This window comes from Phalacrocorax carbo, chromosome 3 (genome assembly GCF_963921805.1).
Source record: "Phalacrocorax carbo chromosome 3, bPhaCar2.1, whole genome shotgun sequence".
Taxonomy (NCBI): domain Eukaryota; kingdom Metazoa; phylum Chordata; class Aves; order Suliformes; family Phalacrocoracidae; genus Phalacrocorax; species Phalacrocorax carbo.
The window spans coordinates 36,756,748-36,773,159 of record NC_087515.1 but is presented as its reverse complement, the minus strand read 5'-3'; the positions used below and the strand labels follow the sequence as shown (position 1 = coordinate 36,773,159).

Below are 16,412 nucleotides of genomic sequence, written 5' to 3'. Positions count from 1 at the left end.
CAGAAACTTATTTCAGCAGCAAGTTTCTGTTTTTAAACTGAGGAGGAACAGATGATTCTTTTTCAGCTTGAAAACAGACAATTCTGGACAGGGACTTGTCTGCTGGCTGAGTCTAGAGGTGCAGTGTGTTTTTCATGGCAGTGAGCCTAGCCCTGCTTTGTCCTGGGTAGAAGGATTTGGGGATGTAACTGCCTTTTGGGGTGGAAATGGCTATGCAAAATTACCAGCCTACAACCATTGGTAATGAATGATCTGCCACAGCAGCTTTTCCAGTCTTGCTTCTATTCTTCTGTAGCTGGTATGTATCTGCCTGGACTCCCTGTGTCTGCAGTGACAAAGCTCACTTTGGCTTTTGGGTGTGTTGAAGCCGGGAGGGTGGAAACCTAGCATTTTTTAGTGCTCATCCGGCACTGCAGAAGACTCAATTAAGTGTTGTTTTCTACCTGTTGGACCTTGGGGATGCTGTTTTAGTCTTCTGTGCCTCAGCCCTCTACACCCCCAGGAATGACAGCAGCCTCACAGCAGAGCTGGGAGAATTTGTGGAATACTACTCAAAAGGCCCTGGGGTGAGATGGTTGTTCAGGAAAGCGGGTGACTTTAGGGAACAGTGCTGCTAAGCTCTCTTGCAGCTGCTGGGCCTGTTGCCTGAATTCAACCCAAACAGAAAAAAGGCCTACCCCCCACCTCCCTTTACTGGCCACAGCTCCTCCCTGTGGAAAACCCACACGTTTTGTTACATGATGCCAAACAGCCTTTCCCATTCCTTCGGAATTCTTTGTTCCAGCCCTTGCCTATTGAGCTGCACTTGCTAAATGCTATTTTTTGGTCTGATCTTGGCCCTGGCACCCAGTGTCCTTCCTGTAATGCCGCTGCCCCTGAGCAAGGCAAAGAAGCCAGGAAGAAATCTCAGCACGTTGTGTTACCCAAAAGGCCAAGACAGGAGCAAAAGGTGATGTTCTGGGAGCCTGTACGCTGACAAAGACAGGGGAGCAGGTGTCACCCCTTGCATCTGGATTAAGCCATACCCTGGGTACCAAAGTCGTTGAGGGGGACAGGCAGCTCTGCCAGCTCCAACCCCCGTCACTGGCTCCCGGAGCCGGGGAGGGATTAGCCCTCCGCGCCCCAGAGTCCCCCGGTGGCCCTCTGCCTCCCCGCCGTCCCACAGGAGACCATTACCCCCTCCCTCCCTCCGTTCCCCCCTCGCGGTTTCCTGGCGCCATCTTGCGGGCGCTGGGACTCGGGCTCGCCGCGCCCGGGGGAGGGACGCCTGCAGCCCCGGCCCTGCCCACAGAGGTCCCCGGCCGCCCGGGAGGCAGCGGTGGAGCTCGCTGAGATCCCCGTGGCGGCAGGGTAGCTGTTATTCCGCCCTGCCCGCCGGCGGGGCCGGACCCAGCAGCGGCGAACGTACAGGAACGGCCGCCTACTCTGGCCCGCCGCGGCGCGGGGACGACTGCCGCCTGACGAGGGTGGGGGCGGGGCCGCGGGGGTGTGTGAGAGGGCGGGGCGGGCGGCGGGAGCGCCGGTGGCACTGGTACCGGCAGCATGAATGAGGCGGAGGGTCTGCGGCAGCGCCGGTCCGTCCGTTCGCAGGTCATCACCGAGGACAGCCCGGCGCAGGAGGCCAAGGAGGGCAGGTGGGGACCTCCTCGGCCCCACGGGGGAGGGGGGCCTTCCGTGACCGTGGGGGCGGGGCAGGCCTAGGCTGAGGGGAGAGGAGGGCCGGGACGTGACAGGGGAAGCTGAGGGCCCGGGTCCGGCCGGTGCGTGGTGGTGCTCGGCCGGACTCGGGGAAAGGGCTGGGTCTGGCCGGGGAGCCCAGGCGGAGGGTTCGCGGTGGGCGGGCTGGGGGGCCCGGCCTGACCCGGGGCTGTAAGGCGGTGATTAGGCCCGGCCTGCGGGAAATGTGCTGGGCGCGGAGAGGCTCCGTTCGGCCTGACCTGACCCGGCTCCGCAGCGGGTGCTTCTCTCCCCAGTGCTCCTGCTTCTGCTGGAGGTGGCTGACGGAGGGAGGAGGGTTTTGGGCAGGGCCTGCACACCTGCTTCTGCCAAACTGCAGGAAGAGTTCTTAACCAAAAAAAAAAAGGTTAAATTCGTGGCTATTTTTTAAAATGGGTCTGTTTGAGCACTTTTGCTGGTCAAGAAATAACAATTATCCCATTGCAGCTTGCGCAGATTTATTGTGAGCGTGATTAAGTCCTGTATAACTCTGGTTAGTCTGCTTATATTTGGCAATAGTTTACAGAGTAATCCTCGGTTCAAAGACTAGTCTATACGTGTCTGAGATACAATAACCTTATAAACAGTCCATTTGTTTGTGGCTAAGTTAAAGAAGGTTCCATTTACAATTTTCTGTTTAGGAATTTTATAAAAAATTGGCTTCAGTGTAACTAAAGGCAATAGCTGCAATAAGAAAGTGGTGGTGTTTGCTTTGCCTTCCGCTGAATGAAGTAGTTGATCACTTATAATACTTCGGTTCACCATCTGTTGTGTCTCTTCCAGTTTGAGTACCTTGCAGATTCTTATCTCTGCCCTTCAGGGTCATCAGAATGAAAGACTGTATATGGTGGCTTGCATGCGTAGCCCCTGTTTTTGAAGGAGAGCATCGGCATCTCTCAGCTTGAGAGGCTGCTCTTCCTGGCTTCAGCCGCTCTTGGTAACTTTGCTCAAATGAGTTTAATTTCTAGGGCTCCAGCAACGATCCAGAGTATCCACAGGTCCTGTTTTCATGAGGCTGTCCTGCATGAAACCAGTTGAAGAAATTCTGGAGTCTGCCCTTTTTCTGGCTGGGAGCCATGGCAGAAACTCTTGATTGCAGTTACTTTTCCCTCTGGCCACCCAACAGCTCTTTTGCCAAGAGGATGAGGCAGCCTCGACTCCTGGCTATGGTGGCCTACAGTATCGTCTTGCCAGCCCACTGTCTGTCTTCAAGAGTTTGTGCAATGGCTTCTCTTTTTAGTTCTTAGTGGCAACTAAATTGTTGTTATTACAGCTGGAGTCCTGGTAAGTTGAATTACTGAGATTTGTGGCTGGTGTCCATGTAGGATTAGTTATGAGAGACACAATTAGCTAAGGATTTCTGTTTTGCTTATCAGTGTTGGTGAACCTGAACCATTACTTCAGTGGTTCTTTCCAGTAACCAGTCAGTAACTTACAGTTGTTGGTATTCTATATTGGATGAGTTTTATTTGTTTATTTTTATAAGGATGCTGAGCAGCTGATGTTTTAATTTTTTTTTTTAAAAGTTTTGGGGTTTTATTTAAATTCTTGTGGTTTCAGCAGTGTCTAAAGTAGTTCTTGCAGTTTGCAGGCTTGAAGTGTGAGTTTGTCACCTCAATATTCCTGCCTTTTTCCTTCATTGGCAGTTCCTTGCAAGTTTGAATGAGGATCAGAAATATGACCTTTACTTAAATCATGCTTTCAGGAGCTTTAATTAAGTTGGCTTTGGCAGATGCGTTCCCATCCATCTTTAGCTGCTTCCTTTTGTGTGAGCTGTTCTCGGATGTCACAAAGATGCTTGGGTGTCTGCTGATAGTACTTTTAATCTTAAAGTATTGAGCCTTCATCTTCTGAAGGACAGTGGAAGGAGAAGGCTGACAGCTGAAGTCTTTGTCTTTGTGTGAACTTGGGGATTGCCTTGTATCTCTACCACCTACTCTCAATTCCAAATCCAAGGGGAAACAGATTGGGAGGTTGTTGCTTCCTCGAGACATCTACTGTTAGAGCAGGAAGTGCTGAGTTCTTATAATTAATTACAAGGGCAGTCTGGCTCTTGGAAAGTATGAAGAGGTGTAAGTGCAGATGAGAAAGCTTGTTCTGAAGCATTTTCACAGCCTGGTCCAGCTCAGATGGAGACAAGCTTAGTGCTGTAACACTGCTGAAGTTCATGATGGGAATGCTGTGCTCTTGAGTGCAAGCGACAAAATTTATTTTTCACTATATCTGAGAGCAGGAGTAATTGGGCATGCTGGTGGAAAGGAGTTAGGCTGAGGTGGTGAGTGCCTGGGGGGAGCTGGGGAAAGTTTGATGACCAACAGCAGCAATGCTAACGCTTCTTGGAGTGGGCTGAACTGACTTTGAGCTAGCAGCAGCAGCAGCTCTTGTGGCAGGCTGTCAGCGTTGTTGTAGCAGTCACCTTGGCACAGCCTGGTGATTTGCACAGTGGCTTGTGATGGCCTGTTGGGTACTGTGCAGAGCTGGGGAAACTGGGGCAGGCCTGCATCCTAACCGTCTACACCTGTTGCCAGAAGAGAGGGGCTGGGAGCAGTTGTACCATCAGGAAAGAGCTGTGATGGATTATGAATATTCTGACTTCTGTACATTGTGCATGCAAGCGGTGAGCAAATCCATGCCTAGTTTTGTACTTGCTGTTCCAGCTGATAATCCCAGAGGTTACCTTGATGCTGATACCAGTACTGCAAGTACATGTCTCTTGGTTGTGCTTTGGCTTGAGTTTCAAACCAATGTTCACGAAGTTACACAAGCTTTTATTTAACTCCCTCTAACGTTTGTTGTTTTAGTTGAACTTTTCATACAGAATTTGTGCTGGGATGAAAACCATTGCCAAAACTGAAGATCAAGTTAAAGAAACCCCAATGAAACAACATCACCTTCCCTCCATTTCTTGTGGGTTTTTTGTTGGTTGTTTGTTTGTGTTTTTTCTTGTTGTGTTTTTTGGTGTTTTTTTTTTTTGTCAGCTGTAACCTGTAGCATGCATGAAATCTGTACATGAAAGTACTTTGCCTCAAATGATGCTAGTATGCTGAGACTGGATAAATATCCCTTTCTATTATCCTAAAGGGTTCAAAATGGACCTTAAAGGTCATTCAGGATGGTGGTTGGGCAAAAGTATTTCTGGTTCCTTTTGTGAAGAAAATAGACCGTGAAAGAATTTTTAAAGACTATTGTATCTTAAAACAGCTTAACATGTTAATCCTATTTCCTGTCTGGTTTTGGCAGTACTTACAGCAGCAAGGTGTTCCGTGTTACCTTCTTGACTTTGGCTGCATCTCTAACTGTGCCCCTGCTTGGAGTAACTGTTCTACTGGATTGTCCTATAGACCCTCAGCCTATAAGGTAAATTGTTGCTTTTTTTTTTTTGAAAGAAACATTATTGAAGCATAACTTCTAGTATGTGTTGTGTTGTTTTTTGGGGGGATTTTTTTAGCAAACAAGAGTCAACCGTGTAAAGTGGTTCTAACTGGATTAAGAAACTGGGGAGTGATTATCCATTCCCACAGCTTACTTTGCATACTCAGTCTGTTTCTGAGCCGTCTTGTGCAGTTGTGTGTCACTACTGATCATTGAAGAAGCTGAATTACTTTCTTTGATCATTAATCTAGAAAGTGACTTTCTGCTGTCCAAGCTGTCAGTGGAGCTTGTGATTACTTAGGTGCACTCTTGCCTTCTGTGAAACAAGAACTGCATTTTCACTAAGGACCAAGCTGTACCTCTGCTATTATAGTTCTGTCAAAGAGAGACTGTTTATCTGAGGATGGAAATTGAAATGAATAACCTGACTGGGTTGATTTGGTGCTTTGTACAAGTGGAACCATATGGGGATGTTATATTTAAATACAGATCTCAGAAAGCTATGCAGCTAGGTGACTTCTGCCCTGTCTGAATTTATAAACAACTGAATCGAGGTCTGCATCAAATGTGTAGTTTGAGAAGACGTGACCTGTGTTGGGAGAAGTGCGCGAAACACACTGACTGGTAGCATAGGGTGGAGTCATGCTGTTTAGTGCTCCTGGCATTTTGAAGTAAGTGAAAATGCTCAGTCTGCTAAATATTTATGATCAACTTGATAATTCATTAACAAAAAGGAACAATACTGTAAATATCTCTAGAGGCGAAAGAAACAATGTGGTAGGGTAGTACTTACAAGTCTTGCCAATGGGCTATTAGACATAAGCTGCCTCATTGCAAAGCATAATGAAATGCTTTCTGCTGTGGTTGGGTTTAATAAAACCCAGTTCCCTGAAGTACATTGCAACTGAACAGTAATTCTGAAAGCCAACAGAATATGTCTGTAATGCTTTTCCTATTATATAGTCCTGGTCTAATTCTAGTCCAGTGTAACAGTATTCTGCATGCTTACATTTCTTACTTAAAATCCCTTTTGCAAGACTATTCGTCCTGCCCAAATCACTGGCTTATATTGCTATATGTTCTTAATTAGCTTCTTAGCTTCATTGCCAGAAGTGGTTCCAGTTGTACAATAGATAGGATGATTCTGTGTGATGTTTATGAAATGTTTTGAAAAAGCCCAAGGAGGTAGGTGCTGCCTGATTCAATCCCTTCAGTAAAAGAACATGTAGAAATTGCATTTGCTAATAGTGATATTATCCCTGTAAGCCACTGGAAATGATGAGGAATAAGAGGGGGGGTGAAAAAGCCAGGTGTGATCTGTGAAACACCATGTCAAATTCCTGCAACTCTGGTTTATTTCAAGTTCTTTCCCTGTGAGCCTGTCTTGGATAACAGTGATCCCAGGGAGGATTTTCTGCTTGCAAACACAACTGTCCAAAGCTCCCAGCAAATTAATTCCTTATCTGAAGCCTGTTATCCTCATCTGAAACTCTCTAATGCTTGGAAGAAGGGACAGAAAACAAATTTATTTTAGCACTGTGAAGACATGTCTGCTGTAAATCTTCTGTGGACAGGAGCTAGTAATTCAGTTGGCTTTGCTACTGCAGTAATACATACTTAAAGAAAAGTTTGCTGCCTGTTAGCAGACAGATAAAAGTATGTATTTTTCTCTCCTTTTGAATTATTTGTGTTCTGAACCTGTTTTTGTCAATTTTCATACCTTTTATAGTTTGCAATTTCAGTTGACATTTTCCCCCCAGTCACTGAAGCTCTAGAAATTGTAATGATTTTCACCATATGAGTAGCAGAGTTGCAATGTGGTTGATGACAAATAGGTTCTGGATCCTGTGAAACTGGGCAAGTTTTGGAGTCAAACCTCATTTTTTTAAGATTCTACAGGTGGAAGGTGTTTGCTTATGGCCATATAAGGAGTTATTTAAAAAAAAAAATTTTGAAAAATTATTTCAAAACCTGGCCTAGGGAGCTTTAGCATATTCATGTGAATGAACACCTAATAGGCTTACCACCCTGGGCATGTATGCAGCTTTCAGTAATAACTTGAAATCCTTAACTCATTGAGACTGAGGTGGCTTATGTGTGTGGTTTTTAAGAACCTAAGAAGCTGAAACATGTTTGTCAGCACAGTTAAGGCTGGTTTTGAAGCACAGTGCTTTGGGGCCTGGTATTTAAGTTGAAGCTGTGTAGGCATCTTACTGCTTCCCTCCTCCACGTTTCTGTAAATGGTTAGAACTCCAGTTGGCTTGAACCTGGCTATTTAAGTGAATAAGGGCTTGCAAGACTGGATCTTATTTTGTCATTTTGACGTTCAGTTCAATACCCTTTAAGTTTATGTGCAACTTAATCCTCTGGGTTGGTCTTTCTCTGTGGGAATGCATTCAAGTCATGAACAAGAATCTGTGTTTCAATATGGTATGAAAGCATGTGTGCTGTAGTGCTCAATCTACCAGCACACTTTTTTCCCTAGCTGTATGCTAATTAGTAATGAATCCCCCCTGCCCCGTGAAAATGCAATACAGTGTCAGATCTCGCTGTATTGGAGTGTTGGAGGACAGCAAGTTGACCATGAACCAGCACCGTGCCCTTGTGGCCAATAAGGCCAATGGTATCCTGGGTGCATAAAAAGGAGTGTGGCCAGCAGGTTGTCGGAGGTTATCCTCCCCCTCTACTCTGCTCTAGTGAGACCATATTTGGATTACGGCGTCCAGTTTCGGTCCACCCAGATTAAGAAGGACAGGGAACTGCTTGAGCAAGTCCAGCAGAGCGAGAGCTACCAAGATGATCAGGGGACTGGAGCATCTCTCTTATGAGGAAAGGCTGAGAGATTTGGGTTTGTTCAGCCTGGAGAAGAGAAGACTGAGGTGGGATCTTATCAATACCTATAAATATCTAAAGGGTAGGTGTCAAGAGGATGGGACTGGCCTCTTTTCAGTGGTGCCCAACGACAGGGCAAGGGGCAATGGGAACAAGTTGGAACACAGGAAGTTCCAGCTAAGCATGAGAAAAAACTTCTTTCCTGTGAGGGTGACAGAGCAGTGGAACAGGCTGCCCAGGGAGGCTGTGGAGTCTCCTTCCCTGGAGACATTCAAAACCCACCTGGACACGTTCCTGTGCCCCCTGCTCTGGGTGTGCCTGCTCAAGCAGGGGGGTTGGACAAGATGATCTCCAGAGGTCCCTTCCAACCCCTGCCATTCTGTGATTCTGTAAAATGCCAGGCTTTTAAATTGAAAAATCTTTTTGCTTAGGTATTTGCATATATCTGCTTAGGAAAAATTCTGGTACAAACGACTCATTCAGCTGAGTAAGAAAGCAGTTATTCTTTTCTGTTGTGGCAATGCAGAAATGCTTTGCCTTTGTGTAAGATAGATGAATTGGAAACGTGTTGTTGGACTTGAAGCTGTATAGATTTCCAGATACGTCTTAGGAATACATAAATGCAACTTTTCTTATCATCAGAACCAGAAAATTATGGTCCTTGATGAACAAGAGTCAGTTTTTCAGCTTGTCGGCTGTGTTTTCTTTTTTGAAATATGCTGTATGTAAAGCATAGGACAGGTTTGCAGGAGTTGGTGAACTAGAAAAACAATGATCCAATACGTCAATAAACAGCGTTTGCAGATTTGTACAAAGGACCATAAGGCTGTGTTCTGTTTTGCAGTTTGAAGGAACCTCCACTCCTGACAGGTGCGCTAGAGCCCAATATCAAGTTACGCAAAGCTGAGCGGTTATGGGAAAATCAGCTGGTCGGACCAGAGTCCATTGTCAATATTGGGGGTAAGCACTGACAGTATATGTTTTTAAAGAAGGGTCTTTGAATGTTGCTGTATTGATAAGGGTTTGTTCAGCCATATAGTTCTTAGATAACAAACTCTGGAAGTTATTTTGAATATCCAGGTATTTATTTTTTTTTAATAAAAAAATGTGTTATGCAGCAAAACCTGGCGGCTATATACTGTTTTTCTCCTCTTTCCCCAGTATAAATTAAGTTTTGTTGCCAGATTAAAAATCCCTGTCTTCCAGGATTGAAAGTCAGCAATGTACTCAGGGGAGACTTATGTTTGGAGGAAGTGGTCCCATTTTTAATTTGTCTAACTCTTAACTGGGAATTAGTATTTACAAGGTACTACCTGCTCTCTTAATGCTCATTGACTCTGAGGAGCTGAGATTTGTGATGTTAATTTTTGCTTATATGTTTACATTTTAGTGCTGTTACATGCATTACAGGTGCCATCCTATATCTCTCTCTTACCACACAATGCGTTCTCCCCAAACCACAAACCTCTTAATGAGGTGACTAGGCTTGTAATAGCAGGACACCCACTTAGTAGGAAACCAGCTTTGTGCAGGGGTTGTTTCCTGTGCCTCCTGAAGGGGGTTAAAGCTAGAAACTACTCCTGACATATGAGTTCTTGACTGTTTCAGTGTGAAAAGGAAAGGGTGTGGGAGTTGCAAGCAAGGCCCTTACTGAAACATCCTTCAGTACAAGAGGTGCTCAGTAGCCATATAACTTATTTTCCTTCTGCTATATCTTCTAATAAACTAATAAAATATTATTAAAAATTATTTTACCCAGCAAGAAACTACTCTAAGTTCCTTCCTCAGACTATGCTTATTCTGCCCATCTCTGTTAACAATGTGCTAAAGTGATTACCTGAAGCCACTGGCTCTTTTCTGTTACCTAGTTCCGTCAGTCTCATTGGAAACTCTTTAAGGAAACCTTCCTGCAAGGGACAACTGACCTATGGGTGAAATAATCAACCTGATTGGGAATAAGTTTTGTATGAATAAATGTTGAAGTATTCTTATTCCCTTTTAAAAGTGTAATTAGCAAACTTAAATCTTCAGTTGAACTGGAGATGGAAAAGTCCAAGCAATGGGCTCTACTAATCCAATGGTCTTTCATTTAATTTGGTTGTGTGGAAGAGTTTGTGTGTTGTTTGTGTTCAGTGAATCTGTCTTATGCTATCACATGGCTTAGCATGCATACAGTAATTTGGCAAAGGTTTTGGTTTGGGTGGTTGTTCAATTGCTATAGTTTTTGGAAGTCTTCTCCAGAACAGATACAATATGAGCGTTGGCAGGTGTCTGGCAGCCCATGCGGACTGTATCAGAATGAGAAGGTTTATCTAGTCAGTCTCTCACTGAAGAGCGGCAAGATGGATGCAGGGCCTGATCACCTTTTATGATATAGAAATTTGTTCAGAGGGATCAATCCAGTGACTAGCCATTAAGTTATGTCCACCTTTAACCAAGGATTTGGACCACTTACAGGTGAAAAGCTTTGTATCCCATATTCATAACTCCTAAGGCTTAAATCCTTCCTCTTCCTTTTGAGTTGGAAGAAATCTAACCAAATACTTTTTATTTGCCTTCATCTTTCCCCTTCCCTCTTTATTCTTTTGTTATGTCTGAAGAAGGCTGTTACTTCATTGTAACTTAAACATCAACTCTACTTCATGCTAGTAGAAGGATCATGTAGAAGGATGTTCACCACTACAGTTTTGTGATCAATCTAATCACACCAGTTGTTTTTGCAGATGTGCTATTTACTGGGACAGCTGATGGGAAGATTATCAAAATTGAAGATGGGGAAATACAAACAATAGCTAGAATTGGCCACGGTCCTTGTGGTGAGTGACAGCTCCTGAACATAATGTACCCGAAAATGTCTGGGTCAGGGCTTGTGTTCATTAAACTGGTATTCTGTCTGGATTGCTCATGCAAGTGCATATGTTCCTCTGTAGCATTTTTTAACAGAAATATTAATATATTTGTACGAGTGGAATATGTATATAAGCCCTGGAAGGAAGAGCAGAACAAAGGGCCAAATGGATGGGAATGGGTGCTCTTGATAACAAAGAACACTGTTCCCAGCAGTAAAATTTAGGAATGCGGGTTTTTTATGTCATAACTACAAGGCCTGCAGTCTTGTAATGCTGATCATGGGTGACTTGTCAGTAGAAGATCCTGTATCTTAACACCAGGATGAAGATGAGGTTGAAGTGCATCACAAACATTCCTTTTCCTGTTAGTCCATCTAGAAAAAGCATGTATCCTAAACAAGAAAAAAATGGGCAGCAACCTGGCCTAATATTTATGGAAGCTGAAGTTGGCAAGATTGAGGTGAAGGGCCATAAAAAACTGAGGACTCCTAAACAAGTGTGAGTGAATGAACTCTGAGATAATGTGTGAGTTGAAAAGATCAACTTATTTAGAGGTTTTTGAAAATAAATATCACCTTCCCCATCTACAAAATTTTGCCTTGCATGTCATGTACTAATTCCCCTTCCTCTGTTTGTAAGTACAGCAGGGGGTTGTGGTGGCTGCACCTGCTTTAGCAGAGATCTTCCATTGGTCATGATATTTCTGTCTTCTCACCACTGAATTGCAGTTATGTCTTGTTGAATTCCACACCTCTTTCTGAACCACTTATTTGATTCATTTAATGAGATTTCTGGAACTGAGTGAGAAAAACTGGTAGTAGCTTGTTTATTAACAGAACCAATTCAATGGGGAAGTTTAACATTGGCCATCTCAGTACTGCCTGAGTTGGGGAGGGAAGTGGAAAGGCTGTAGCTGACTACCTTCTCCAGAAGTTTCTTTTACTCATCTTTCAAACTGCAGATATTCTGAAGTTCTTAGTTCTTCAGGACTCAAGTAGAAATCTTTCAGATTTGCAGTATTCCCCTTCTTCCTCACTTAGAAGTCTTCAGTGTCTGTGTCTTGAGAAACCAGCTCTTTCATGACAGTGTTGGAGCTTTCCAGAAAAAGAAAGTTCCAATATGTGCATGTAATTTTTTTTTTTTTTTTTAGAAAAGAAAAAGAAACCTGTAGTAAAACTGATTCTTTCTGAGAAGTGTTTAATTAAATCCAATTTTCTTACATTCAGCCCTACTCGGGGCAGCTCTTAGCTATCTACTAGCCTGGCAAATTATGAGATTCTCTCTAGACTGGTGAAAACATGGGGATATCTGTTTCACTCACACCTAGGAAAGTAAGAATCATTTCTTTAATGGATGTGTGTGGTGCTGGCCATAGAGTTTCATTAAGTTACAGTTTGACCTATGTAGGTAGCCTGAATGCCTTGTATTTATTTCTATTGGGAAAAACATTTAAAAATTGTTTCCTAAGGAACTCCTGAAGATGAGCCAACATGTGGAAGACCACTTGGCATCAGAGTGGGGCCAAATAACACCCTTTTTGTGGCAGATGCTTATTATGGACTCTATGAAGTTAATCCTGGTACAGGTATGACTTTTCTGCTCAAAACTTATCTTCCACTGACAAATCTGGGCTTCATTTGCAGTTTTGCCAGACACTGGAGGCAAAACGATGCTTGCCTTCTTTGTAAAGTGGGTTTGGAGCTGTCTGGATGAAATATGCTGTGTGATATTTATTTTCTTGTAGCAATCACTTCCTCTCTATATCTGTCTGTCTGGATCAGAATTAACAGTGTCTTATCTTCTGCTTTTGGTTGTCAAAATTGGTACCTCAGGATCCATGAATAAAGCTCTGTGTAATTGGTTCTGTTTTCATTATGGGGGAAAAATATTGCTGTTACATAAACTTTTTGTCATGTTTGCTGTACTTCTGTTTCTGCCTTGATCTCGCTGTATGGTAGTGAAGAGCTCTTAACTTCCTTGTAACCCCAATCTGTAGAAAGTGAAGAGAAATGTATTTTGTTGTGGCTGAAGACCAAGTGGCTTGTCCCTGCTGGGAAAGGCACTTCTGCATCGTGCCCTTTTTTATGTGTCTCTGAGCCCGATCTCAGCTTTAGCAGCTGTGCTCTCAGAAGGCGATAGTTGCTTTTGTGTGGGGTTGATTTTCTCACAGTTTATACTTCCAGACTGGCTTCAGGTGGGGAGAAGGAGGCTAGCCAACTGCTAGGTGAGGTGTAACCATAGGGCTCAGACTGTGTGGATCTGGGAGGTTTTGATCAAGGTCTCCCCTTTTGATGGCAGACAGCTGCCATATTAGCTCAGTCATGACAAAAACAAGCAAACAAACCAACCCAAACCCTGTGCCAAAGATTACTTCAATAGATTTTGATTCATTTTAGATATTTGACCTTAATAATTTGCCTGGTAATACGTGGCAGAGCTGACTGCAGCAGAGCATGTTAGTGAACCTGCTGATGTTTTAATGTTTAGAAAGTATTACTTTCTGTTCCTACAGATTTATGGGGAAAGAGGGACTGGTGACTGGTTTGCCTGCATCTTTCTACAAGGCTGGGACCTGAGTTTGCACTTGGTTTTATATGAGCTTCAGAAACATGAAAAGTCTGGCACTTATCAATATGGAACATCATCTACTCTTCTGGTTTTTTTTCTCCTGGTCATTTATGTTCGGTCTTGAGTTGTTACATTACAACCCATAACCTTATTACTTAACAGAGGCAGGAATGGAAAAAATGTGAAGTGCCTGCTAATTTCATGTTAGTACTTAACTAATTTCCATGGCAGGACATACAAAAACTTGTCTTCTGTGTCTTTTCGGTTTTTTTTTTCTTCTTTTTGTAACCAGGTGATACAAAAATGCTTGTGTCAAACAAAGCACTAATTGAAGGTCAGAAGTTGTCATTTCTGAATGATCTTACAGTGACCCGGGATGGGAGGAAAATCTATTTCACTGAGTCCAGTAGCAAATGGCAAAGACGAGACTACTTACTCTTGCTAATGGAAGGCACAGATGATGGGCGGCAAGTATCTCTTCCCCAAGCCATTTAACTTATTGTAAGCTCAGCTTCCTTGGTCTTCAAGTTTTTTCTCTTTATAAACCACTGTGCAAACACTGCACTGCCCAGGAGAGGGTGAGAGGATGTGTGGATGTTGCTAATGAGACATGCAGCAAAATAAATTAGATTATTCTTTTTCCTTCAAGAAGACTTGCATGGAACGTCTATTTTAAAAAGGAAGGTGTTAGCATTAAGTTCAGCCTAAACCCTTCATGAATGCTGCCAGTTTCAAGTGGCTTAGTATTTCTTCTGTGTTCATAAAAAGCCAAAAATGCTTCCTGGCTGTTCTGCCTTTTTAACTTAGGTGAAATGCATGTAAGAGAAGATTGAATGCCTGGAGGATGAAACCAAGGTGAATAAATATTTGTCTTCACTCAAAACCATAATATGATGCTTTCTTTTTAGCCTGCTTGAATATGACACAGTAACAAAAGAAGTGAAAGTCTTAATGAAGGGGTTGAGGTTTCCCAATGGTGTCCAGCTCTCTCCTGCAGAAGACTTTGTTCTGGTGCAGGAGACAACCATGGCTAGAATCAGGAGGTGGGTATGACTTTGCTGAAATTATTACCTCTCTCTGTTTAGAGATTGTTTCAATAACTGAGTTGAATGACAAAAGAAACCCTACACTCTATTCGTGTTTAGATATCAATGGCAAAGAAGGTGACCTTCCTCAATGCTTAATTTTTTCTTTCACTGTAAATATCTGGACTGCATAGTCTTTCCGTCAGTGGCTCCTTGAGCATAACAGAGTAAGCTGACGTGGCTGTGCTGTACTTCCCCATACCAAAATAAGGAAAAAAAGATTAGGGTTTTTTAAAGTGAATTACTTTTGGGACTTTTATTTATTACTTAGACTGCTTGAGTTAAGATGTCCTAATCCTACTATTGTAACTTTCAGGTATTATGTGTCTGGGCTGATGAAGGGTGGAGCAGATATGTTTGTTGAGAATATGCCTGGTCTTCCAGATAATATCAGATTAAGCAGCTCTGGAGGATATTGGGTAGCTATGTCAGCTGTCCGGCCTAATCCTGGATTTTCTTTGTTGGATTTCTTGTCTGAAAAACCATGGATTAAAAGGATGATATTTAAGGTAAAAAAAAATTATCACCTTTAGTATAGGAATGGAAGTGAGAAATGTTTTTCCTCTTCCTTCCTCTTCATAGGCAGATCTTTAAATGTGTGCTTATGTTCTTCGCTGCTTTTTCCAAGGACTATGGAATGGTTTTGACTGTATAAGTGTCTGAGATCTAATTGTGGAGAGCAAAATATTCTGTTGTTAATTTTCTTTTTTTCTTTTCTTTTAGTTGCTGAGTCAGGAAACCGTGACGAAGTTGGTGCCCAAATATAGCCTTATTGTTGAACTTAGTGAGACAGGATCCTACAGAAGAAGCTTTCATGATCCCAATGGGGTAACGGTAGCTTACGTTAGTGAAGCACATGAGCACAATGGATATCTTTACCTGGGCTCCTTCCGGTCTCCGTTTATTTGCAGACTTAATCTTCAGCATGTTTAACTGTCCATCCATGAGGAAGTGCCACTGCCCTATTAATACTCCAGAAGTTCAAAGGAAGCATGTGGTTGAGGTGGTGCGTGACCAAGGACAAGAAGTGGAAGACAGCCTGTTAACATGAAGTAGCGCCATACTGTTGCCATAGGACAATGTACAGCTTGCTGTACCTGTCTTCTTCCGTGGTTTGACTGCCCTTGCTATGAAGTTACATGCATAATTATTAATAACTGAGGAGTATGGTGGGGCATCTTCCTATAGTTATGTGCTCCTTAAAGAAAATCCACTGCTTTTCCATGTCCAGCCCTGTTTGGAGTCGTCTTAGATAGACATCATCTGTCACCTTTAATGCAACCGTATGTCTTCTTACGCTGGAAGGATGTGTGATGTATGGAATTTAATTGTGTATAATTTGGATTGAAGAGGATGTCTTGCATGTGTTTATTTTCATTTTAGAACCTCCTGTTTAGGAGTGATTACAGTGCATGTTCTAATATCATACCATGGTGCTGTGGTAGAGGCAGCAACATCCAGAACATGCCTAGAAATCTAGTTACACCATTTGGGTTTCTTCAATACAGCCTGTGTAATCAACATCAGACACTACAATTAACCATTAATCAACATGATGAATCAAATTTTATCATTATCAGTGGATTCCTGTGTTTCTTATAGCATTGTAGTCAGATGATGAATGAAAGTTGCATTTTCTATGCAATTAAAGACTAGTTCCAGCAGGTTTAAAAAGGGTCACTTGTAGTATTTCTTCTGTGTTCACTGTAAGTCTCCTGTTCATTATGTAAGTGGCTGATCCTGAGAAATATGGGAGGGAAGAGGGCCAGCTGCAGGAATCTTCTTCAGCATTCTTTTTATGGAGAACTGGTAAAGGTTTTGGGGAAGGTTGGTGTCTGAAGATGGATGTGGATTGAAAGGGCCCCTGTAAAATCTAGTAATAGCGGATGAGGAAGGGTTTAGTGGAAAATCTTGGAATGTGGTGGTAGCTCATGGGTGCTTTCTGGCATCTCCAGAGGAAATGGTTTACTTCCCCTGTTAACAGATACTC

The 16,412-nt window shown here is 43.1% G+C and overlaps 1 protein-coding gene across 3 annotated transcripts; it reads left to right on the top strand.

The window, feature by feature from the left end:
- Positions 1 to 1,494: 1,494 nt before the first annotated feature.
- Positions 1,495 to 16,086, top strand: APMAP (adipocyte plasma membrane associated protein). 3 transcript variants are annotated; one of them, XM_064446507.1, is made up of 9 exons: positions 1,496 to 1,634; positions 4,957 to 5,073; positions 8,765 to 8,880; positions 10,644 to 10,736; positions 12,238 to 12,354; positions 13,630 to 13,804; positions 14,246 to 14,380; positions 14,739 to 14,931; positions 15,146 to 16,086. In XM_064446507.1, exons 1-9 carry the CDS (start codon positions 1,543 to 1,545, stop codon positions 15,353 to 15,355), a joined length of 1,248 nt encoding a protein of 415 aa, XP_064302577.1. In that variant the 5' UTR covers positions 1,496 to 1,542; the 3' UTR covers positions 15,356 to 16,086. The 3 variants fall into 3 exon arrangements, with proteins under 3 accessions (XP_064302578.1, XP_064302577.1, XP_064302576.1); XM_064446506.1 differs by having other exon boundaries at positions 10,632 to 10,736; XM_064446508.1 differs by lacking the exon at positions 10,644 to 10,736 and having other exon boundaries at positions 1,495 to 1,634.
- Positions 16,087 to 16,412: the final 326 nt, after the last annotated feature.

What these genes read in the sequence shown, in the direction of transcription:
- APMAP (XM_064446506.1), top strand. Translation starts at nt 1,543, where the DNA reads ATGAATGAGGCGGAGGGTCTGCGGCAGCGCCGGTCCGTCCGTTCGCAG. An exon ending in CAGGAGGCCAAGGAGGGCAG is followed by an intron (nt 1,635 to 4,956) that starts GTGGGGACCTCC and finishes TGGTTTTGGCAG; the next exon opens with TACTTACAGCAGCAAGGTGT. An exon ending in TGAAGTTAATCCTGGTACAG is followed by an intron (nt 12,355 to 13,629) that starts GTATGACTTTTC and finishes TTTTGTAACCAG; the next exon opens with GTGATACAAAAATGCTTGTG.